This window comes from Ictidomys tridecemlineatus, chromosome 6, assembly GCF_052094955.1.
Source record: "Ictidomys tridecemlineatus isolate mIctTri1 chromosome 6, mIctTri1.hap1, whole genome shotgun sequence".
Taxonomy (NCBI): Eukaryota; Metazoa; Chordata; class Mammalia; order Rodentia; family Sciuridae; genus Ictidomys; species Ictidomys tridecemlineatus.
The window spans coordinates 118,485,320-118,510,434 of NC_135482.1; the positions used below are offsets into that span (position 1 = coordinate 118,485,320).

Here is a 25,115-nt window from a genome sequence, read left to right on the forward strand (position 1 = left end):
TACTGGGAAGGGGTGAAGCCTCTAGGAAGTGGGGCCTGGTGGGAGAAAGTTAGTTCTTTGGGAACAGGTCCTTGAAGGGAATATTGGGAACCCCAGGCCTTCATTTCTTTGACTTTGCCTTCTGACCACCATGTAGTGAACAACTTTCATCTTCACATACTCTCACCATGATATGCTGCCTCATCACAGGCCCAGATAAAAGGTGCCAACTGACTGTGGCCCAAAACCACTAAGACCATGAGGCAAAACAGATCTTTTCTCTGTACAAGTTGATTGTCTCAGGTATTTGGTCACAGTAATAGAAAGCTAACTCATTTCTGTATGCAGCTTACATTGCAATGAATAGATCCGGTACGTCTTACACTGGAAGAAAAGCAAAAAGAAGATGGGGGTGAGGAGATTCAGGAGTGTCCCAGAGTCCTGCCCTTTTGTCCTTGTTATTTGCTATCTTTGTTATTTGTTATTTGTTATTTCTTTTATTTATTATAGGAAACAGGTAACTGATTCCTACAAGACATTATTACTTCAACCTGATCAGACAAAACACTCAGTGATTGAATCTGAGTTTCCTGTTTCCAATATGATGTTTTTTATATTAAATAATTCTGACTCATTCTTATGATTAAGATCCTAGACGTGTATTTAGTTAAGACTCAGGCACAAAAAACAAATATAATTTTGAAAAAGCCATACCTTTTATGATTAATAACAAAGCACCATTTGCTGGACAAAAAGTGATATTTAATGGTTTATTTTTGTTGTTACTGTTGAAACAAGAGAATTCTTAAAAAGGTCATTATAGCCAAGTGCCATGTCAGATTGTTTTAGGACTAATGTTCATTCTCTCCTCTTCTATATTACATTTGCTAAAGGGGGAACTGCTAAATTATGAAATACTGGGAACATAATACTTTGTGGGTTTTCACACTAAATGGTAGTTTCATTTGAACTTTTGTTGACTATTGTTTCTTTTCAGTTTAGATACTTGGAGAAGCTTCTGTTGGTTCATGGAACTTGGAACTATTTTCGAGTGACCAAATGCATATTGTATTCTTTCTACAAGAATGTAGTGCTATACATTATTGGGGTAAGAAAGGAGATGCATTTCATTATCTTTCTTCAAAGAATTAGGTCTTTTCTGTGATTTAGACTTGGTAATTAAAACTTTTTTCATATTAAAGTACTATCAAAAGAAAATTCCTTATAACTAAATTTAGCAGTTTACTTGAGCAAATCAAGACAAAAAAAAAATTGTTTCTTGAGTACGTTCTGATTCTTGACTAACCCCTGGAACTAGAGCAAGTTATGAGAATTCTAACCAACAATGTGATCTGATAGCATTGATGAAAAACAGAAGTGAGACCTAGAAAACAACTTAATTAACAACACCTTGAATAATCAGTCAATGGGTTACAACTTAACTAATTAATTGCTTGCAGCTTAATTAGTTAATTGTCTACAATTCCTCCTGCAACCAACCAAAGCTCAGGTATTGTGATTCAACTCTATTGTGGTTTGGACTGCTGGGCCCAGTAGAGGTGCCTGTTCTAAATCCATGGATCCCCACAGATTTTATTTAACAGTGCTGTTAATGAAATCCTGCTTCAAGTTTTTGCCTATAGAAGTGAATAAGTAAAAAGTGTCAATTAAACATCTTACATAATATCATGATGACAGACACCAGATACCTACTCACCCAAACACAGTTTGGTCTTTTAGCTCTAGATTCTTCCAGTGATTAAACATACCAGATATCTCTGTGCTTCCTTCCACTAAAGGATAGGAATGAGCCTGGAATTTTCAGTGTTACCACCACAGAGCTTGTGCAGATGTCATCAATTTTAGATGCATTGATGTGTGCATGAATATGTGCACTGTGTCCTTGCTCTTTTATCCATGTGTAGATTCATGTAACCACCCACTATAGTAATCAAGATACATCAAGATACATAACTATTACATCACCACAGAGGGATCTTCTTCATGCTACCTTTTTACATCCCTACCCATCTCTAACCCCTGGCAATGGCTAATCTTTTCTCAATTTTACAATGTTCTATAAAATTTCAACCAAATAATATGTCATCCTTTCAGATGAGATTTTTTTTACTCAGTATAATTCCCTTCAGATTGATCCAAGTCACTGTGTGCATCAATAGTTTATTCTTTTTTATTTTTAGTAGTTTGTTGTTTGTTTATTGGTGTGTTATACTTATACAATTTATTTACCATGGACATGTGGAAAAACATTTGTTTTTAGTTTGGTGTCAATAAAAATAAAATTTGTGTGAACATTTGTGTTTAGGTTTATGTGAGAAGTGCATAATTATTGAGTCATATGGTAAGTGCATGCAATTTTACAAGAAACTTCCAAACTATTTCCACAGTGGTTTTATCATCTTAAATTTCTACCAATAATGAAACAATTATCCTGTTTCTCTAGATATTTGCCAGTCTGAGATATCATTACTATGTCTTTTTTAACCTTTTTGATGTGTAGAAATATCTATTTTAGATTAAAATTAGATTTTCTTACCGGCTATTGATGTTGAATATCTTTTTATATATTTATTTGCCATTTATGTATATATTTTGGAAATGTGTCCCTATATCTTTTGTCCATTTTATAATTATATCATTAAGGTTGTTTTTTGTTGTTGTTGTTTTACTATTTTGAAACTTTTTCACATATTCTAATTATTATTTCTTTGCCAGGTATATAATTTGCAAGTATTTTCTTTCAGTCTTCAACTTGTTACCTTATTGTCTTAACAGGGTCTTTCACAGAATAAACATTTTAAATTTTGATTAGGTCCAGTTTATCTAGTTTTTCCTCATATGCTTGTAGTATCTTGTAGCATCATATCAAAAAAAAGTTTTTTCTAGCTTTAGGTTCCAAATATTTTCCTCTATATATTTTTTAAAAGCTTTGTATGTCATATTTAATTTCATGGTCCATTTGCAGTATAAGATGTGAGGTTTTGCTTGTCTTTCTTTTGCCTATGGATGTCCAATTGCTTTAGTGACATTTGATGAAAAGGCTCTCCCTCCTCAATTAAATTACTTTTGCACCTTTGTCAGAAGTCAGTTGGGCAAATAATAGAGAAATAGAAAAAATATGAAGAGACTTACAAGTAATAAGGAGAGATTGACTCAATAATCACCGCCCCCAACAAAGTGCAGCAGTAGATAGCTTCAATAAAAAGTTCTTCTAATCACTCAAAGAGGTAAATCATTTTCTCAGCTTACCTAAAAGTTGAAGATAAGGTAATTCTTGTAGAATTACCTTAAGAGCAAGGCAAAATACACTATAAGAAAACTATAGACCAATGTTCTTGATGAATGTTAATGTAAAAATCATAAACAAAATACTAACAACTCAAATTCAAGAGCATATTAAATTGATCCTATTCTAAAATCAGAGAGATTCTGTTATGCAAGGGCTTAGACCCAGGAAACAGATTTGAAATCCTGGCAGGTGAAAGAAGAGGCAAGATATGGTTGAGTCAGCCTTTATTCAGAGGTGGAAACAGCCTCAGCCAGTTTCAGCTTTAGACCCATCCAGTTCCATTTTGCTCCCATCAGTTCCATTTAGCCCATTTTTGAATACAGTCTAAACAAAGAAGGCACACTGCCAACAGCTTACACCAGTGCACACATGCTCACAAGCAAAGTATGCACACTGAATCAGGGTGTTTCTGACCTTGACTACACACTAATAGTGGCCTTGGCTACATGATAAAAACATAACATAACCTGCTGGAAGCCTCTGCAAGGAAGCCTAACTGGCCTTCCCCAACAGATTTATTTCTGGAATGCAAGAATGTTTCCACATGCAAAAAATCAACCAATATAACACCCTACATTAACATAATTAAGGATGGAAAATCACATGATTACTTCAATTGATGCTGAAAAGGCATTTCAACACAATTCAACACCCTTCATATGATAAAAACACTTAACAAATTAGGAAGAGAAAGAACCTACCTCAGAATAATAAAGGCCATATGTAAAAATCCCCCAGCTAACATTGTAGTCAATGGTAAAACACTGAAAACCTTCTAAGATCAGAACCAAGACAAGGATGCCCATGCTAACTACTTCTATTCAACATAGTATTAGAAGTTCTAACTTAAGCAATTAGGCAAGAAAAGGAAACAAAATGCATTCAAATATTTAAAAAGAAGTAAAATTATCTCTATTAACATATGATATGTTTGTATATGTAGAAAACCTAAATACTTCACACAAAATATTAGAACTAATAATTGAATTCAGCAAAGTTGCAAAATAAAAAGTCAAAATACAAAAATCAGCTGGGTTTCTATACACTAACATTGAACAATTCAAAAAAGAAATTAAGGTAAAATCCTATTTACAATAAAAAGCAAAATGAAATACTTGGGAAAAAACTTAATCAAGACACATATATGCAAACTAAAAAATATTGCTGAAAGAAATTGAAGAAAGCATAAATAAGTGTAAAGACATTTTATGTTTATCAGTTGGAAGAATTAATGTTGTTAAGATGTTAATTTTACCTGCTATAGCTTGGATCATGAACATACTCCAAAGGCCCTTGTGTTAAATGCTTAGTCCCCAACTGTGACACTATTGGGAGGCAGTGATACCTTTCAGAGATGGGGTCTGGTGGGAAGATATTAGAATATTAGAGACATGCCTTAAAGGGGTACAGGGATCCTGGTCCCTTTCTTTCTCTCTTTGCTTCCCATCCACCATGAGATGAGCAGGACTCTGTCAGGTCCTCACTATGATACACTGTGACGCCACAGGCCCAAAGCACAAAGACAAACTGAAACCTCAGAAACCATGAACTGAAATCGATCTTTTTCTCTCTTTTATTTGATTATCACTGGGCACGATGATGCATGCCTGTAATTTCAACAGTTCAGGAGACTGAAGCAGGAGGATTGCAAGTTTGAGGCCAATCTTGGCAATTTAGTAAGACCCTGTCTCAAAACTTAAAAAAAAAAAAAAAAATAAGATAAAAAGGACTCAGGAGTAAAGTGATCTTTGGTCCAATCCCCAGTAACAAATAAAACAAACAAAAAAATTCACTTTAAATTGATCATCTAAGGTATTTTTGTCACAGTGACAGAAAGCTAACACAAAAATTTGGTACTAAAAAATATGGCCATTGCTGTGACTGCACCTTAGAAAATGTGGAAAAGACTTTGCAGTTGATTTGCATAAGGAGTTTGGAAATTTGAGGGAAAAGGTAGAGAAGTCTAGAGTGCTGTAAAAAAAGTTTAATGGACAATTCTGGTAAGGGCTCAAAAGACCAAACTGTTGATAGAAATGCAGAAAATAAAGGCCAAGATGAGTAGGTTTCAGATAGGAATGAGGATTGTATTGACAACTGAATTATAGGCTGTCCATATTACATGTGGCAAAGAATTTTGATTTTTTTTTTTTTTTTTTTTGGTTCATGCCCTGAGACTTTGTAAGAGGACCAATTTAAAGGTGACAGACAAGTTAAGGCAATACATAGTTCAGGCTACAGGATGGAAATTTACAGTAAAAATTAGGGGCAAAAGTCAGAATGGAAAGATTTGAAAAATTCAAAGTTTGCAAGAAGTGCATTTAAAAATGCAGCAAAGCAGCATTTAGAGATGAGTGGCATTAAAAAGAAACCAAGTACTTTGCACCAGGACAATAGGAAAGATACTTTGACCATATTTCAGGAATCAGGATACCCCACCCACTGCAGGCTGAAAGGTGCAAAAGTGTGAATTCATTTCAAAGACATTCACTTGAGGAGAGAACCCCAAGGTGCCCTCTTCACAATATTACTACATTAAAAAATAAAAACTTAAAAACTGGCTCAGCATATTTGTGTAGATCTCCTTATGGATTCTCTAATCTGAGCCGTTGATGAATATGAATATCCCTGTGCTGATACCCCGTAGTCAGCTTTAACATTGGGTAGAGTGATTTCTCTCACTTTATTTTTGTTTTTTAAAATTGTGTTAGCAAAACTGTGTTTATCTCTTCAATTTTAAAATAAGTATATCTATGTCCACAAAAAAACCTTGGTGGAATTGGGTTAAACCTATATATCAGTTTGGGGAGCATTCATATCTTTACTCTGTTTAGCTTCAAATCCATGAACAGAGACTGATTCTTCATTTATTTTAGCCTTCTTTTGGTTTCTTTTATCAAAATTTTGTATTTTTCAGTATATAAATCCTATACATGCTTTTTTAAGATTATACTTAAATTGAATTAGGATTAAATCAATTTAGAATGATATTGTCTGGGGTTTGGCATATACAGCTTTTACAATATTGAGGTATGTTCCTACTCTCACTAGTTTTTCTAGTGTTGTGAGTATAAATGGATGCTTAATTTTGTCAAATGCTTTTTCTATATCTATTGAGATAATCATGTGATTCTTGTCTTTAAGTCTATTGATGTGAATTACATTGATTGATTTTTGCATGTTGAAACAAACTTGCATCCCTGGAATGATCCCCACTTGATTATGGTGCACTATCTCTTTAATATGTTTCTGTATGTGATTTGCCAGTATTTTATTAATTATTTTTGCATCTGTGCTCATTAGATATATTGGTCTGAAATTTTCTTTCCCTGACATGTCTTTGGTTGTGCCATCAGAGTAATACTGGCTTCATAGAATGAGTTTGGAAAGTTTCCCTATTTTTCTATTTTCATGGAATAATTTCAGGAGGATTGGTATTAGTTCTTCTTTGAAGGTCCTGGTAAACTCTGCTGAGAATCCATCTTCTTAGCTTTCTTTGTTGGTAGGCTTTTGATGGCATCTTTAATTTCATAGTTTGAAATTTATGTTTAAATATTCTATGTCATTTCTTTGAAATTTATGTTTAAATATTCTATGTCATTTCTTTGAAATTTATGTTTAAATATTCTATGTCATTTTGTTTCAATATGGGTAGGTCATATGTCTCTAGAAATTTGTCAGTGTCTTCAAAATTTTCTATTTTATTGGAATATAAATTTCCAAAATGGTTTCTGATTATCATCTGTATTTAAGCAGTGTCTATGCTAGTGTTTTCTTTTTCATCATGAATATTAGTAGTTATAGTTTTTTCTCTTTCTGTTCATTAGGTTAGCAAAGGATTTATCAATATTGTTAATTTTTTAAAGAAACAACTTTTTGTTTCATTGATTTTTTGAATTTGTTTTGTTCCAATTTCATTATTTTGGCTCTGATTTTAATAATTTCCTGTCTTCTACTGCTTTTTGTGGTTTTTTTGGGGGGGGTGTTTCTAGGCTTTGAGATGTAATGTTAGGTCATTTATTGGATGTCTTCCTATTCTTTTAATGAATGAGCTCGATACAATGAACTTTCCTCATAGCACTGCCTTCATAATGTCTCAAGAGACTTTGATATGTTGTGCTGCTATTCTTATTTACCTCTAAGTACTTTTTAAATTTTATCCTTGATTTGCTCTTCTAATCAGTTTTGTCATTTAATACCATATTATGTAATCTCTAGGTGTTAGAGTAGCTTCTATGTGTTATTTTATCATTGGTTTCAAATTTCATCCTATTATGATCTGATAGAGTGCAAAGTATAATCTCCATTTTTTTTTTTTTATTTTCTAAGAGATGCTTTGTGGCTTAAGATATCTTCTCTTTTAGAGAAGGATCACTGTGCTGCTTAGAAGAAAGTGTATTTCATATTGGATGAAATATTCTATATATGTCTGTTAAGTCTAAATTATTAATTGTATTTTTTTAGTTCTGTAACTTCTTTATTTAGATTTTATTTGGAGGATCTATCCAGTGATGGAGAGGTGTGTTGAAGTATTATTGTGTTGTGGCTTATTTGATTCTTGAAATTGAGACAGATTTGTTTGATGTACATAGATGCTCCATTGTTTAGGGCATAAATATTTATAATTGTTATGTCTTGTTGATGTAATGATTCCCATAAGTAGTATGAAATGACCTTCTTTATCTCTTCTGATTAACTTTGGCTTAAACTCCACTTTATCTGATATGAGAATAGAGACCCCTGCTTATTTATGAGATCCATGTGGATGATATGTTTTTCCCCATCCTTTTAACTTCAGTTTGTGGACATCTTTGCCTATGAAGTGAGTCTCTTAGAGGTAGCATATCGCTGGGTCCTGTTTTTAAATCCAATCTGCCAGTATTTTGATTGATGAGTTTAGGCCATTTATATTCAATGTTACTGTTGAGAAATGATTTTTATTCCCTGACAGTGTAATTTATTTCTGGTTTTTAATTTGATTTAGTTTCTCCTTTGATTGACTATTCTTCTAGTGTAGTTCCTCCCTTAGCTGGTTTTCACTTTATTTTTTATTCCTTCTCCATGGAATATTTTATTGAGTATGTTTTGTAGTACAAGCTTTCTAGTTGTGAATTCTTTTAGCTTTTTTTTATTATGGAAGGGTTTTATTTCATTGTCAATTCTGAAGCTTAATTTTGCTGAGCATAGTATTCTTGGCTGGCATCCATTTTCTTTCAGAGTTTGGTTTATATTATTCCAATACCTCCTAGCTTTTTGGGTTTGGTTTGAGAAATCTGTTGAGATCTGGATTGGTTTCTGTAAAATGTGACTTGTTGTTTTCTCTGGCAGCCTTTAAAATTCTATCTTATTCTGTATGGGAGGCATTTTTATAATAATGTGTCTTGGTGTGAGTCTGTTATTGTTTTGTACATTGGGATCCTGTAAGCCTCCTGTATTTGATTTTCCATCTCATTCTTTAGATTTAGGAAATTTTCTGATTTTATTTCATTGAAAATATTGTGTATTACTTTGGTTTGTCTCTCCATGCCTTCATCTGTCCTAATATATCTCAAATTTGGTCTTTTTATGTTATCCCATAATTCTTGGAAGTACTGTTCATGGTTTCTTAACATCATTCATTATTTAATAGAGTATTATTTCATCTCCAGGTGTTAGAGTACCTTCTACTTTTTTTCTATCATTGATTTCTAATTTCATTCCATTATGATCTGATAGAATGCAGAGTAATATCTCTATATTTTTTTTGTATTTGCTAAGAGTTGGTTTGTGGCATAAGATTTGGTCTATTTTAAAGAAGGATCCATGTGCTGCTGAGAAGAAAGTATATTTGCTCATTGATGGATGAAATATTCTATTTATGTCTGTTAAGTCTAAATTATTGATTGTATGATTTAGTTCTATAGTTTTTTATTAGTTTGTTTGTTTGTTTTGAGGATCTATTCAATAGGGAAAGACATGTGTTAAAGTCACCCAGTATTGTTGTGTTGTGGCCTGTTTGGTTCTTGAAATTGAGAAGGGCTTGCCTGATGTATATAGATGCTTCACTGTTTGGGGAATAAATATTTATGATTGTTTTGTCTTGTTGATGTATAATTCCCTTAAGTAATACAAAATGGCCCTCTTTGTCCCTTCTGATTAACTTTGGCTTGAAGTCTACTTTATCTGATATGAGGAAGAAATTCCTGCTTGCTTACACAATCCATGTGAGTTATATGTTTTTTTCCATCCTTTCACCTTCTGTCTGTGGATGTCTTTGACTATGAGGTGAGTCTCTTCGAGATAGCATATTGTTGGGTCTTGTTTTTAATGCTGTATACCAGTCTGTGTCATTTGATTGATGAATTTAGGCTGTTAACATTCAAGGTAATTATTGAGATACAATTTGTATTCCCATTTTGGTTTATTTCTAATTTTTAATTTGAATTGGTTTCTCCTTTGATTGACTATTCCTTTAGTGTAGTTCCTCCCTTTGCTGGTTTTCACTTTTTTAAAAAAATTTCATCTTCATGGAATATTTTGTTGAAAATATTCTGTAGTGCAGGCTTTCTAGTTGTGAATTCTTTTAACTTTTGTTTATCATGGAAGATTTTTATTTCATCATCAGATCTGAAGCTTAATTTTGCTGGATATAGGATTCTGAGTTGGCATCCATTTTCTTTCAGAGATTGGTATGTGTTATTCCAGGACCTCCTAGTTTTGAGGGTCTGGGTTGAGAAATCAACTGAGATCTGAATTGATTTCCCCTTGTAATCTAATACTTTTCTCTCACAGATTTGAAAATTCTATCTTTGTTCTGTATACGAGGCATTTTCATTATAATGAGGCTTGATGTGGATCTGTTATAAATTTTGTACATTGGGGGTCCTGTAAGTCTCTTGTATTGGATTTTCCATTTCATTCTTTAGATTTGGGAGATTTTCTGATATTATTTCATTGAAAAGATTCTGCATTCCTTTGATTTGTATCTCTGAGTCTTCATCTGCCCCAACAAATCCTATATTTGGTCTTTTTATATAATCCTGTATTGCTTAGAATTTCTACTCATGATCTCTTAACAAATTTTTGCCATGGTCAAGTTCATTTTAAAAATATATACATGTCTTTATTGCCTAAAACTTTGTTTTTCAAGTGGTATAGTGTGCTGATGATGCTTTTTATTGAATTTCTAATTTGGTTTATTGATTCCTTCATTTCCAGGATTTCTGCTTGATTTTATTTTTTTTTTAGAATCTCTCTCTTTATTGAAGTGGTGATCTCTCACTTTGTGTATTTTCTCTCTGATTTCACTCTATATCATCCTTTACTTCACAGATCAGTTTAACTCTGAACATTCTAAACTCCTTCTCTGACATTTCTTCCATTGTGGTACACATGGGTTCTATTATTGAAGTATCTATTATTGAAGTATTGAATTATTCCCTTGCTTTTTCATCTTGTTTGTGTGCCCAGCCATCTAACAGTATGGATCTGAGGCAGTAGAGTTTTTACCCTGTGGACTTAAAGTGTCCCTGAAAGTTTCTAAAACCTCACTGTTTAGGGGGAGACAAATAATAACAACAACCAATGCAAACAATACACAGCATTACATCAAATATTTCATGCTGTGACATCTTTAATGCTAATTGTCAAAATAAACAGAAATTTTACCATCAGTTATTGCCCACAGTAAAAAACAGTAAGTTTGCAAATAGGTTTAGAATTTTGAATGGACAAGAAGAGAACAAAAATGATGTAGGAAGTAATGATTATGAGGGAGGAGGAGAGAGAATAGAAGTAAAAAATCAAAGGAAGAATAAAAGGGAGAACAATAGAGATTGGCTATTAGCAGAAGAGAAAAATACAATTGAGGGAAACACATAAGTGAGAAAAAATATGTATAAAGTAAAAATTTAAAAATTAACATAAAAGCATAAAAAACAAAACCAAAATATACTAACCAAATATCCTAGTCCTAAAAATACTGATCCATGAAAAATAACTGGCTTTGAAAATGACAGAAATGAGGGGAAAAAAACACAAAACACAAAAACAAGTATATGTGTGTGTGTGTGTGTGTGTGTGTGTGTGTCCCTGAACCATTCAGGTAACAATTAAACAGAGAAAAAAAGAATAAATAAAATTTTTTTAAAAATCTCAATGAAAAGTTAAAGAATTGTTTCTACTGGAGTTAAAAAGATTCTCAGTTTCCCTTCTCAGCAGTGTTAGGTTAGGTGGGCTGGAGTGTGATGCTGGCTACACTCTCAGGATGGGGTTGCTAGAGTTTGAGAGGAAATCCCTAGGTGGTGTCCTAGGAGGTAGGGTTTAGGCTTAGGTAGGCTCCAGGGTTTTTGTTGAATGGTGATTGGTCTGAAAATTTTAAATCAGCTCACCTCCAGGGCCCAGCATTTGCCAGTCCATCCTGAAGAGTGCACCCCAGCGATTCCCCTCTGGTTCCATTCCTGCAGTGGTAGAGGCAATTCTTAGTCTCCTTCATCACCTGCAGGAACCTCTCCCCTTTCCTGGTCTTGACTTAAGCCTCCAAACTCTTCTGCCCCACCCCCTTTCGAATTCCCAGCCAGACATGTCTCTTTCAACTGGTCCTACAAGTGGCTGGATTGGAGGTGGGGTGGGGATGAGTGGGGGTGGGTAGGGGGAACAGGGGGACCTATACAATCTGTATTCCTGTGTAATCCCTGTGTAAACCCCGCTCCATGTTTGATTTTCTTCTGGTCACTTAGGCACACTCCATGTCTTGCAGTGTGAGTTTTCCGGGCCTGTATTTTGGGCCGTACTCATGTTTGCCAGGAATTGGCTCCCCCAGATGCCAGCCCCTGAGCTATGACTGCAAAACGGTTTCTGACTCTGTCCTCTGTAGGCAGCCTGGAGAGGCATGGCTTCTTTCCTGCACAAGGATATTGTGCAGCACATCTTTCAGTTTAGTTGGTCAGTGTCTTTGATCTCTGATCTTTGTATTTGCACACCCCTCAGCCCTCCTAAAAATGCAGGTTCCTTTAATTCCCTTATCCCTCCACTTTGCTCATGGAGGGACTTCTCTAGCTCATGCCTCCAGCTATAGAAGCAGCTGTGGTGCTGCGGATTTCTTCCTTATTTTATTTTATCCAACCTGCTAAGTCCCTGATCTGCTTTGAATGTCCAGTATTAAATCCTGGTAAAGTCCCCCCACCCCTTTTTTTTTTTTTCATGTCACAAAGAAGCCAAGAAAGTGACCTTCTCTATTCCTCCATCTTGGGGGAAAAAACTTGTTTTATTAATTTTACAATATATACCTGTATCAGAACATCACACTGTACTCCTTAAATATGTACACTTATTTTGTCAGTCAATAATAAAATAAATTCCATGAATGTAAAGACCACCTCTTATCATTGAAAAGAAGGAATTGGGCTTTGTTTTTATAATATCAAACAATGAAATGTGACCAAAGAAGAATTTTTTCTAATGTATGATGGTAATTATATAGTCTTAAAACTCCTGATATATTTTAACAAATCACCCCTAATGTTGCTTTTAAGAGAATGAGCATGAGTTATATGGATCTACGTTTCAATCCCATCTTTGCCACTTACTGTGTAACCTGAGTGAACAATTTAATCTCCCTAAACCTCACTTTTCAAAATTCCTAAATTGACAGTAATAATAATAATAATAACTACTTTAAAGTATTTCTATGAGGATTAACTATGTCTATGCATTTGAAGTAACATTGTAATGTTTGCTTTATTAAAATCCCATGTATTCTTGTTATTACTATTGACATACTAAGATTTACAGAGTATATTTTTTGTAACTATTCCCATAGAAGGCATAAAATTTATTACTTGTTACAAAGTAAACTTTGTTACTTGATTTAAGATTTTCTGTAATAAAAATCTGGACGTTTGCGAGAAGTTTGTATTTTAGTATAAAGATGTATGCCATTAGTTACCAAATACATCAATATTTTTAACATCATTAAGGATTGGTGTTTACAGTTCATAGTTTATGAAAGGACATCTGTATGGTCCCCTAAGTGATTGTCCTCTAGCAGCTGTGCCAGAGAAAGGGTCCCTCTTGTGTATCACTTCTTTTCAATATATGGATATATTTAGGTCAACATTGATGAAATGCTTCATTTAGCTTCCCTGTCTTCCAGCTTTGGTTCTCCTTTGTTAATGGATTCTCTGGGCAGATTATATTTGAGCATTGGTGCATCAGCTTGTACAATGTGGTAAGCATCCTCTTCCTCTCTCTGATAGCATGCATAACTTCAAGAATTTCCAAGTCAGTCATCTGGGTACTTAGCACTCAGGACAAATACCTCTTTAGGGCCTTCCTTGCCATGACAAGTCATACAGAAGTTCAAACTCTTCACATGTACTTTCAATCACGGCAGATTATTTTAGAGTAAGCATGTGAAATGTGTACCAAATGTGTTATTATTACATAAAACATATGCAACTTTTTTACTCTATACCTAAGCAAAGTTTTCCTGCTTTTAAAGCCAAGTGAAAAATCACTAAACTTTATCTATACCCATTCCAATTGATACATAAAGTTTAGGTTTACCTACATTTGCATTTTTGTGTATGTGTGTGTTTATATTGTAATTTCATGTGCTTTTAAACAAACTGCTTAAAAACTGATATGAAAAATATATCACGTGTTTGTACTAAATAATAAATTTTATCTTGTTTTATAGTATATGTTTTCTGTTATAATCAAATTTTCTAAAATTTAAAAAAGAATCCTTTGAGTCACTTAAATCATTTGGAAGTCAAAAGTAGCCACATTACCTTTTCCCTTTTTTCTTTTTGTATTGTTATTTCATCTCAAGACTTTGAGGATTAGAAATTAGGTTTCCAGCAAGTATAACATGATGCCTCTCTTGTACGGAATTACAGCAATCACTGTGTATTATGTGCTATAACTTCTGAAATTCTGTCTTCTAGGAGCTTGAATTCAGAAACAACACAGGCAGATGTCACTGGACAGAAGACATTGACTGTCCAATAATATAAAAATATCTAGCTCTGTGAATAATTAATTTGTATTGATGCCCATAGCTAGGTGGATTTGGCAAGAGTACAGCAGCAATGAGGCTATACACACAGTTGTCTTTATTAGACTCTTGATTACAGAGGATAATATTAATCAACCTTCTTTAAAGATTCCATAGTGGTGAAGAGAGTGACAGAATCTCTCCTCTTTCCTGGAAAAATCACTATTAATGTACAAGCCTCAGATACTGATCAATGGAATCATATTTTTATAATAGGAAACATAGATGTAATTTGGTGTTAGCAAGCAGTAAGTGGATGACATGAATATCCATTGACTTCCTAAGTCTCATCCCAATTCACATTCACTTTACAGATAGGATAAAAACAAAGCTCAAGATCACAGTGCCAGAGATAGATAGACTCTGTTTGCTTATTTTATAATACATCAATTATCATACTGTTTCTAGAGGTCATGTATTACTTCTACCCATGTATGACCAACTATTACAAGAACTATAAAAAAATTAAAACAAACAAAAAATTAGCATATCAGATGAAATGTATAAAACAAAATTTTCAGACTTTGGGCAACAGGCTGACTGATGGTGTTGTCTCTGGGAGAAGTCTTACTTCCCAGCCACAGTGAAGGAAGACAAACCCAAAGCAAAATGAAAGAAAAGAAAGTCCAGGGGTCCTCCTGAATGAAGACACAAAGGTTGGAGTTCAGCAGGCCAAGGTAGCTAAGATTTGCCTGGCAGAATGACAGAAAAGAAAACTAGAGGGGCTGGGGTTGTTGCCCAGTGGTAGAGCGCTTGCCTGGCATGTGCAAGACCCTGGGTTGGATCCTCAGCACCACATATAAATGAATCAATAAAAAGATCCATTGACAATTAAAAAAAGAAAAAGAAAACTAGAGAGAGACAAGAGAGAATGTGTCTGAAGAACCGCAGAGGATCCCCTTCAGTGTAGAACTGGTTCATACAAGCACTGAAAAAAGTCTATGCAAAGTTGGGGAAAGAACTACCAGAAAGGCCAAAATAGTTCTTGGAGCTCATTCAGGGCTGGGAATAATCTGTATTCTTATCAGCCAGAATGGGAAGACCTCCTTTTACACAGGATCTTAGGTAAATTCCTCATACAGGCCACTTTGAATCGTAAGGGTGAATTCGTCCTATTATAGAAATTATGCTGAACCTCCAATTACAAAACTTACATATTTTACAACATATAATCAGTCCCCTATATTTCAGAACACAGGCAAAAGAGCTGGGGGTACTGACATATAACTATAATCCCAGTGCCTCAGAAGGCTGAGGCTAGAGGATAACAAGTTTAAGGCCAATCTCAGCAACTTAATGAGGCCCTGAGCAATTTAGTGAGACAACATCTCAAATATATAATAAAAAAGAGTTGTGGATGATGCTTAGTAGTTAAGCACCTCTGGGTTTAATTCCTGGTTTAAATAACAACCAAACAACAACAACCAGAAGAAAAAGAACACAGACACAGTATTTAGATGACAAACACCAGCACTTCAGCTCCCAACAACATGTTTGTAATATTCAGCTTTCAATAATTAGGTGAAACATACATCAATAAAGACTAATTCAGAAATGGAATTAGTAGGCAAAAACCTTAAAACAATTACTATAAATTTTATAAACATGTTCAAGGATATAAAGGAAAACATGAATATAATGAGAGATATAAAAGATGTAGAAAAGAACCAAATAGAATTTCATGAGATGAAAGATACACTATTTAAAATGAAAAAAATATATATGGAAAAATTAATAGTAGATTACAGATCTCAGAACATGATCAATAAATATGAAGACATGTCAGTAGGAAGGACAGAGGAAAAGATATGGAAAAAATGTGGTCAGAAACATATTGTGCTCAGGAAGAATGTCAGGAACTCTTGTCCTTCTTATATCTAGAGCTTCAAAAGAGGGTGCAGAAAAATGTTTCAAGAAATATTGATTGAACATGTCATAATTTTGTGAACATTATAAACACAGAGATGTAAGAATATCAACAAATTTCACAAAGAATAAGCCTAAACAAAAAGTACATGTATGTTCTTTACAATCAAATGGCTGAAAACCAGTGACTACAAGAATATTATAAAAAGCAGCCAGATAAAAAACAAACACTACAGAGTACAAATGTAAAAATAAAAGCAGACCTCATGTTAGCAACCTCATAGACTATGCATAAAACAATAGAATAACTTTAAAGTTCTGATTAATCTATATTAATCTAGAATTCTATACCCAGCAAAAATGTCTTTAGAAAATTAAGGTGAAATTAAAATCTATACACATTCAGAAAATAGGGAATTCATCACCAGAAGACCCTGGATGCCTTAAATATTAAATTAAGTTATTTAAGCAAGAGGAAAAATATCCAAACATTTGGATTTCTACAAAGAATTGAAGTGCATCAGAAAATATTGATTATGGTGGGAAATGTGGGAAATTTCTCAATCTCTTTAATTGGTTAAATGGTTTGTTTAAAACCCAACTAATAATTTAGAGCTTATCAATTATATAGAGTTAAAATACATGACAAGTATAGCAAAGTGAACAAGTGAGGAGTTAAAATACAATAGTATTTGAATTTTGTGATATATTCCTCATGTATAATGTAAATCTTAATGAATACCTAATAAAAGGTATAGATAATAAGACTGTAATGGAGATAAAAATTAAAAATGATTAATGAAAAAGAATTCAGGAAATGAGGTAAAAGAATGAATGCAACAAACACAAAACAAATAGGAAGATTTAAAATCCAACATATTTATAATCACAAGTGACCTAACCATGCTAATTAAAAAGCAGACTGTCATATTGGATTTAAAATTAATATAAAACTATATGATTTCTACAAGAAACCTTGAAACATAAAGACAAAAGGGAAAAATTGAAAAAAAAATTTTACTATGTAAATACTAATAAAAGAAAGCTGGTACATTAGTCGTCCGTCTATGACCAAAATGCCTGGAATAAACAACTTAAAGGAGGAAAGATTTATATTGGCTCATGGTCAGCAGGCTTCAGCACTTTGGACCTGAGATTAAGCAGAACATCATTATAGAAGGAAGGAGAGCCGCTGTTCAGCTCCTGGCAGCCAGGAAGTACAGAGCGGTGGGGGAAGAGGCAAGGGTCAGGATGTAGTCCCCAAGGGCATGCCCCAAGGACCCACTCCCTTCAACCAAGGTCCCTTTCCACAATTTCTACTACCTCCTAGGAGTCCATTCAGCTATGAATGGATTAACTCACCAATGTGGTCAGAGCACTCCTGATCCACTCACTTCCCATTGGAAATCCACTCACTCTTACATTGGAAAACACATGGGTCTCTGGGGGACACTTCATATCCAAACTGTAATAACTACAGTAGCTGTAGAAATCATAGAATAGCAGACTGCAGAACAAGAAATGGTCTAATGACAAAGATGTGCATTCCTTAATGATAAAAGAATTAAAATAATTCTAAATATGTAATCTCTATTAAAGTAGCATATTAGCAACTTATTAGAAATTAAGAATCTGATATAATTAAATGGCAAATTAATTAAATTCACACATACAGTTGGAGATTTAAAACTCTTTTTTTAATTGATATAAACTATATATAAAACTTCAGAAAGTGCACAGAGGTTTTGAACAATATTATAACTAACTTGACCCAATTGACATTTATAGAAAACACCCAACCACAATAGCAGAATCTGTATTTTTTTTTTCCAAGAGGTAACAGCACACACTCTTATTTTGCTTCTGATCTTAAGGGCACACTTTCATTATTATTTTACCATTAAAATATATCAGCTGCAGTATTTTTGAGGAAGCTCTTTCACATTGTTCACCTAGTGGAATAACTGTGTGCTTCTTCCTTTTGAATCTGTCAACATAGTGAATTACTTTGGTGAAAGATTCACCAAATAAATCACATACTGGGCAATAAGAGTTAATATGTTCTTTGACCACAATGGATTTAAAGTAGAAATCAAAAGCAGCAATATATTATAAAAGACCCATATATCTAAAAAATTAAAGAACACCCTTCTAAATGCACCATAGATCACAGAAGAAATCGCTGGAGAAATTAGAAGATAATTTAACAGAAAAGAAAACCCCACAGATTTTCAATTTGTACAAGATATTGCTAAAGCAATGAATGCATAGAGGAGTATATACATTTTTAAAAGCTTATATTGAAAATAAGAGCCTAAAATCAGTGAACCAAGAATCATCCTAAAGAAACTAGAAAAAAGAAGAAATGAAGCCCAAAATAAGCACAGCAAAATAAGTAACAAAGAAAATGCCTGAGTCAAATAAAAGTAAGGCAGACAAACGAGACAGAAAACCAAACTGACTGCTAGAAAAGGTCATTAGGCTGATAAATCCCTAGACAAACTGACCAAATGAATCAAATAAAAATAAAATAAATAAAAAAGATACCAATTAACAGTAACACATACAAAAGAAGACTTTTTACTATAGACTCTACAGATAACAAATACAAAGTAAGCAAATATTTTAACAAATTATTATGACATATTAGGTGAAATTAACACATTCCTTGATTAAATGGATAAATTTCCCCCCCCCTTTATTTTTGGTGCTAGAGATCAAAGGCAAAAACCCTACCAACTGAACTATAGCCCCAACCCACTGGATAAATTCCTTCAAGGATGCAAACTACTAAATATCATTGAAGAACAAAATGATCCATGCCTATGAAAATTTTTGAAGTTTTAGTTAAAAATCTTCCTACTTAAACAAAAATAATTCCAGAAATATTAACAAATTTAGACCAAAGTTTTCCAGAAAAGAGGAGGAAACAACCCAACTCACTTATGATGTAGCTTTACCTTGCTGCCAAAACCAGAAAGGTATTACAGAAAACAAGAATTTAAAAAACAGTTCAACTAGGTGCAGAGGCCCTGCTTATAATCCCAGGGACTTCAGGAGGCCAAGGCAGGAAGATTGCAAATTCAAGACCAGCCTGGGCAATTTAGCAAGACCCTGTCTCAAAATAAACATACAAAAGGACTAGGCCTGTCACTCAGTGGTAGAGCACCCCCGGAGTCAATCTCCAGTACCAAAAACAAAAACCAGAGAGTGAATATGGCTCATGTACTTCCATTTTTTTAACACATTTTTCTTTCCTTCTCTCATTTTTTGTCCTCTTTACTCCCTTTTCTCTCTCTCCTTCCCCACTTTCCATATAATATAATGCTTTTTATTTAATTTAATATAGTTCCTAGAATAATGGTAAATATTCAAAGATAAAATGAATGGGAAACCTCTTCTTATTTCTGATAACAATAAGATAAAGAATTCTTGTAAAGTTATTTTTTGTTTAGTCCAGTCTATTTGCAAACTCCTGGTAAGTGAATAGCTAGTTCTCATCTAGGAGTTAGATGACATTATTACTAGATTTTTGTAGCCATTATGGCTATTATTTAAATAGCTAGATACTTGATTCATTCATTTTACTCTCATAAACATGACAAAGTGTGTAAATTTTGTGTGCAAAAAGCACAGTGTGCATAATTATAATGTATTGACTCAAAGCATTAAATCAATCTGAAAAATTATGTCATAGTTTTTGATAGACCCATTTGAATTTATGTGACTCAATAATAATAGCTCCTTTGTAAATAACTTCTTTTAATGCAATTTAAGACATATCAGAAGTTGCAACAATAGTTGAAAGTTCTGTATATCATTCACCCAGCTTCCCCCAAGATGAAATCTTAATAATCATAGAACATATTGTCAAAGCAAAGATGTTGATATTGATAAACTCACTTATAGACTAAAAGTTATTTTTAACAAATCCTTATTATCTACGTAGATTTTCACTTCATTACCACCTTTAACTCTGGGAATCTTTGAGAAATGTTGCAGTCAAAAGAGCCTCCTGGAGTATCCACAACTCTACACAGTTTTCCAGACAGGGGAAATGTTCAACACAAAGGTAAAGAAAAATTTATTACAGGTTTTCCATCTCAACCTGACTCCAAACATACCTTTGATCCTCTTCCCTTTCTGATGCTTTAGGGGGAAAACTATTTAAAACACAAGAATGTTGCATTTGGTGTCATCTTCCTGCCAGTTTAGAGAGCTAACTTTGAAACAATAGAAATAACAGTAAATGAGAAATGGAAAACAGAAACAAAAAAGAAAGTCATGTGAAAAACAAGCAAGGTGCCGTGTGTGGTCTCACAGAGTTTGCACCACTTTCAGGAGGCTTACGGAGTGAGGGAAAGGATGGAAGAGGACCTGGTGACTCCAAGTTGAGATTCCGTGTGGGGAGGTGGGAGTGGGAGGAGTGTTAAAGGGGATGTTTCTAGGCTGCAAGAGGAATGTCACACACTTTTATCAATTTTGAGTAAACATAACTGTACATCTCAATAATTAGTGAAGCTAAAAAAAAAAAAAAAAAACCTAGAACCTAGTATAAGCCTTTAAAAAAAGGAGAGAGTTTGGCTATTTTGAGCCAAAACATTTAAGACTTGGTTTTGGCTCAAAATAATCTTATCTTTCATCTTCTCTTAAAAAATGAATTAATGAGGTAAAGTACATAATGTCATTCAAAACTTTTCTGTCTTTACAGACTTTTCTGTCTACTTGTTCTATTGAGAGGTATTAAAATCTCCAACCATATTGTAGATTTATCTATTCCCCTTTGAAGTTCTAGTAGTTTTATGTATTTTGAAGCTGGTGTTAGGCATGATCCTGTTGGAGGTTGTCATATTCTCTTGAAAGACCCCTTTGTCTTTATGAAATGACTTATTATTTCTGATAGTATTCTTTGCCCTAAAATCCATGTTGCTAGTAATATAATTATTTCAACTTCTTTTACTTTTTATATACTTGTTTATTTATATTTCAATGTTTATTGGAGAGAGCTTGAAAACTTGCTTTATTATCCAAACTGATGTGTGCCTTTTAACTGGATGGATAATTTACATCGAACATACATTTTTATTTGATTAGGTTCAAGCCCACCATCTTGCCATTTTCTATTTTGTCTTATGTATAATTTTTCCATTCTTCTTTTCCTGTCTTCTTCTGGATTAATTAATTTTCATGAGTCCTATTTTATTTTCTTTGTTCACTTATTTGTTATAAATCTTTGCTTTCTTATTTTAGAAGTTCCATTTGAATGTATAATATTTGTTGTTAGCTTATAATTTACTTTGAAGTGATATACTACTTCACATATATTATTAAAATATAGTATATTTCCATCTCTTTCCTCCTAAGTTTTGGAGTATTCTTCACATACATGTTAATTTTACTTATTTTTATAAGTTCTTTATGATATTATTCATATCTTGCTTAAACAATCATTATTTTTAAAAATTTAAATAGAAAAATGTCTTATCTTACCCATGTAATTATCATTTTCAGTCTTTTGTGTAGAATCATATTATCTGTTATGATTTTCTTTCTGTCCGAAGACTTCCTTTTAACATTTCTTGTAGAGCAAATCTATTGACAATAACTCAGCTTTTTGCTTGTTAGTTATTTTTAGTTGTAGATGGACACAATACTTTTATTTATTCATTTTCATGTGGTGCTGAGGATCGAACCCAGTGACTCACATATGCTGGGCAAACGCTCTACCACTGAGTGATCACCCCAGCCCCTTAACTCAGCTTTTGTATGTATGAAAAATCCTTCCTTCAATTCATGTTTGAAGTTGTTTTTATTTGGTCTATTAACTTTGTGTTACTATAATAATATAATATAATATAATACCTGAGGAAATTATAAAGATGAAATGTTTATTTAGTTTATGATTCTGAAGGTTCCAGGTCCAAGATTGAGTTACACCAAAGCTTTAGGCACTGCTATAGGAACTGGATGACAATGACAGGAAGCACATGCCAGAGCACAGTGCTTACATCTTGAGCCAGGAAGCAGAGAGAAGGAGAGAGAATGATACAGGGTCCTACAACCACCCCCTTCAAGGGCATGCTCCTTACAAGGACCTAAAGACTTCCCACAAAGTCTACCTCCTAAAAGTCCACAGTACGTCCCAGTAAAGCTACCCTGAGATCAAGGACCTCTGGGATACACTACCAATATTCAAACTGTAGCACTTGACTAATGGTTTTATTTCTTTAAAATTTGAGATTGATTGTTTTCTTTCAATATTTTTCATATTTTTTTTCTTGTTTGCATTGTTTTGATGTAAAATTGCTGTTACCTTCATCCTTATGTAAAACGAGTCTTTCTTCTCTTTTTGGTTTTAAAAATTTTTTCTTTATTTATTGGATATAAGCATTTTATCATATTTCCTCATGTTTCTTGTGCTTCTCAGAGTGATGGGAGTTTATTGAGCTTCTTGGATCTGTGTGTTAAGACCATTACCTATGGGCCAAATCCAGTCCTCTACCTGGTTTTATAAGTTTCATTGGTACATAGCCATGCCTACTCAATTACATATCACGTGTGACGGAGGTGACTGAGTGGGAGCAACACAGATGACACAGTTCCAAACCCCAAGATAATCCAATCTCTTCCAGAAAATGTTTTCTGGTTCTTATTTTTAATACTTCCTGGCAAGTATAAAAATAATTGGTATATTTAAAATTGGAAGAACAATATACATTTTTTATCATTTAACTAATGTGTACTCTTGTTTGGTGGAACCCAGAGATTCAGTATTATTGAGATTTCTTTTAAGAAACTTATACATGGTGTGTTAAAAATTATTTTGATGAGGGTCAGAGTATAGATGTAAAAGATCAGAGCATATCATGTTTAGTTTCAAATTACATTTAAACTCATAACTTTAAAATTGAGCAAAATTCTTTTCTTTTGAAAATTACTTTTGGTTTTATTTCATTGGGTATAATAAACTTTCATAATTTTTGTGACAAATATATTTTAGTTTTATATATTTTTATCTAATAGATTTAAATAGAATAATGTGTAATATAATAATAATGATATCCTAAATCTTAAATGATTTCAATAATATCCTATAATTTTAATTTATATTATTCTATAATTTTACATAACATATCAGATAATGTTCCTATAATTTTGAAATTATTTCTTTTAAAAATAAATAAATAAATAATACATTTTTTCAATTTACAGAAAAATTTTTCAGCTTTATGACTGTATTATACAGAGCAAATATACTTCACAATGTCATATATTTTTAGATTTAGACCAAACTACCATCTTTTTTAAAATTAGTTGTTCAAAACATTACATAGCTCTTGACATATCATATTTCATACATTTGATTCAAGTGGATTATGAATTCCCATTTTTACCTCGTATACAGATTGCAGAATCACATTGGTTACACTTCCACGTTTTTACATACTGCCATACTAGTGTCTGTTGTATTCTGCTGCCCTTCCTATCCCCTACTATCCCCCTCCCCACCCCTCCCCTCCCATCTTCTCTCTCTACCCCATCTACTGTACTTCATTTCTCTCCCTTGTTTTTTTCCCCCCTTTCCCTTCACCTCCTCTTATATGTAATTTTGTATAATGATGAGTGTTACCATCTTGACTTTCTTGCTTTGTTTTCTTTTAGGTGTTTTGGATTCAATGTATAAATGCTTTGATCCACTCCTTCATTCTCTTCTGGTTTCCCACAAAAATGCTGGAGCATGGTAATAGCTTCATTATTTCAAATATTCAGCAGAGTCTGTAACTCTTGCTGAAATTAATGTTTTCATGTGATGTGCATATCCATAGAAAGAACTGGAGGACACAAAAATAGAATTCAGCAAAAACAAACAAACAAACAACTCACCTAAATCTAGTATTAGACATTCCTAGCTCTGAGGTGGGGAGGAACTAGGTCATGATTCAAATGATAAAAGGGATCAATCCCTTGTCCCACACCCCCCCCAAAAAAAAGGAAGGAAGGGAATCAGTATCCAACTTTGCTATAATATGTTATGTAAAACATCCCATTTCAACATCAGCATTCAAATAATGAGGAAAATGTGACTCATATACTGGAAAACAGGTAGGAAAGAGAGGCTACTCTGTGAGAAGACCCAGATGTCAGATTAAACAAAGAGTTCAAAGCAATCATTATAAATATGTTTAAGAAACCATACTGAAAGATATGAAGACAATGGCTCATTAAATAGAGATTATTGGAATGAAAATCAAAATTACAATAAAGAACTAAAGGAAAAGTACAATACCAAAATGGAGCCCCCCTTTTTTAGCAGAACTCAACAGTATATTTGAGCTGGACAAAGAATTAGTGAACTTGAGGTTATGTAAATATAGAATATGTACTCTGAACAGAGAGAAAATAGAATTAAAAAGTTGCACAGAGCCTCAAAAAAATGTGGTAAATTTTAAAAAATGTATATAATAGGAGGATCAGAACAAGAGGAGAAAAATAATGGAGCAGAATAAATCTTTAACAAATTATAACTGAAAAGTCACCAAATTAGTTGAAAACATTAACTAGACATCAGAAAATCAATGAACTCCAAGTAAATTATATGCAAAAACATTCACATACACACATTCTTCCATGACTCTAACTACACATACATCCATTTATAATATCTTTGTTCTCTTTTTGTTCATTTTTAGTTTCTTTTTCTATGCTTTTAAGTGTACTAATATTTTATTTAGTTGTGTGTTACTGATTTATCAGTGTTAATATTTTCATCTCTAGAAATTTTATTTTGTTCATTTCTTTAATTTCTTTCTTTATCATGTTCATATTTTCCTACAAATCCTTGAGAATATTTAAGATATTTATAATAGCTACAGACTTCCCTGCTATTTCCAACATTTCTGTTATTTTTTAATTGTTTCTAGTACC

At 33.2% G+C, this 25,115-nt stretch overlaps 1 protein-coding gene and 1 long non-coding RNA gene across 34 annotated transcripts in view; one reads left to right on the forward strand and one right to left on the reverse strand.

Annotated features, from left to right (window-relative positions):
• LOC101976208 (phospholipid-transporting ATPase IB-like) overlaps positions 1 to 25,115 on the forward strand; it is a 267,727-nt gene that overhangs the window by 208,354 nt on the left and 34,258 nt on the right. For 31 of the 33 annotated variants that reach the window (XR_013423261.1, XM_078015651.1, XM_078015654.1 and 28 more), the window contains 4 exons: positions 977 to 1,087; positions 13,419 to 13,493; positions 20,140 to 20,262; positions 23,853 to 23,931. Coding sequence is in view for 30 of the 33 variants with exons in the window: in XM_078015651.1 (XP_077871777.1) it covers positions 977 to 1,087; positions 13,419 to 13,493; positions 20,140 to 20,262; positions 23,853 to 23,931 (388 nt within the window). In the remaining 3 variants the exon portion in view is untranslated. Of the gene's footprint in view, positions 1 to 976; positions 1,088 to 13,418; positions 13,494 to 20,139; positions 20,263 to 21,875; positions 21,955 to 23,852; positions 23,932 to 25,115 lie in introns of those variants that run through there. The other 2 variants (XR_013423264.1, XR_013423265.1) reach the window with 2 other exon arrangements.
• Positions 17,866 to 25,115, reverse strand: part of LOC144365012 (uncharacterized) — a 51,052-nt gene continuing 43,802 nt past the window's right edge. Inside the window, exon 3 of the long non-coding RNA XR_013423267.1 lies at positions 17,866 to 24,022. This is a non-coding gene — a long non-coding RNA (uncharacterized LOC144365012). The remainder of the gene's footprint in view (positions 24,023 to 25,115) is intronic.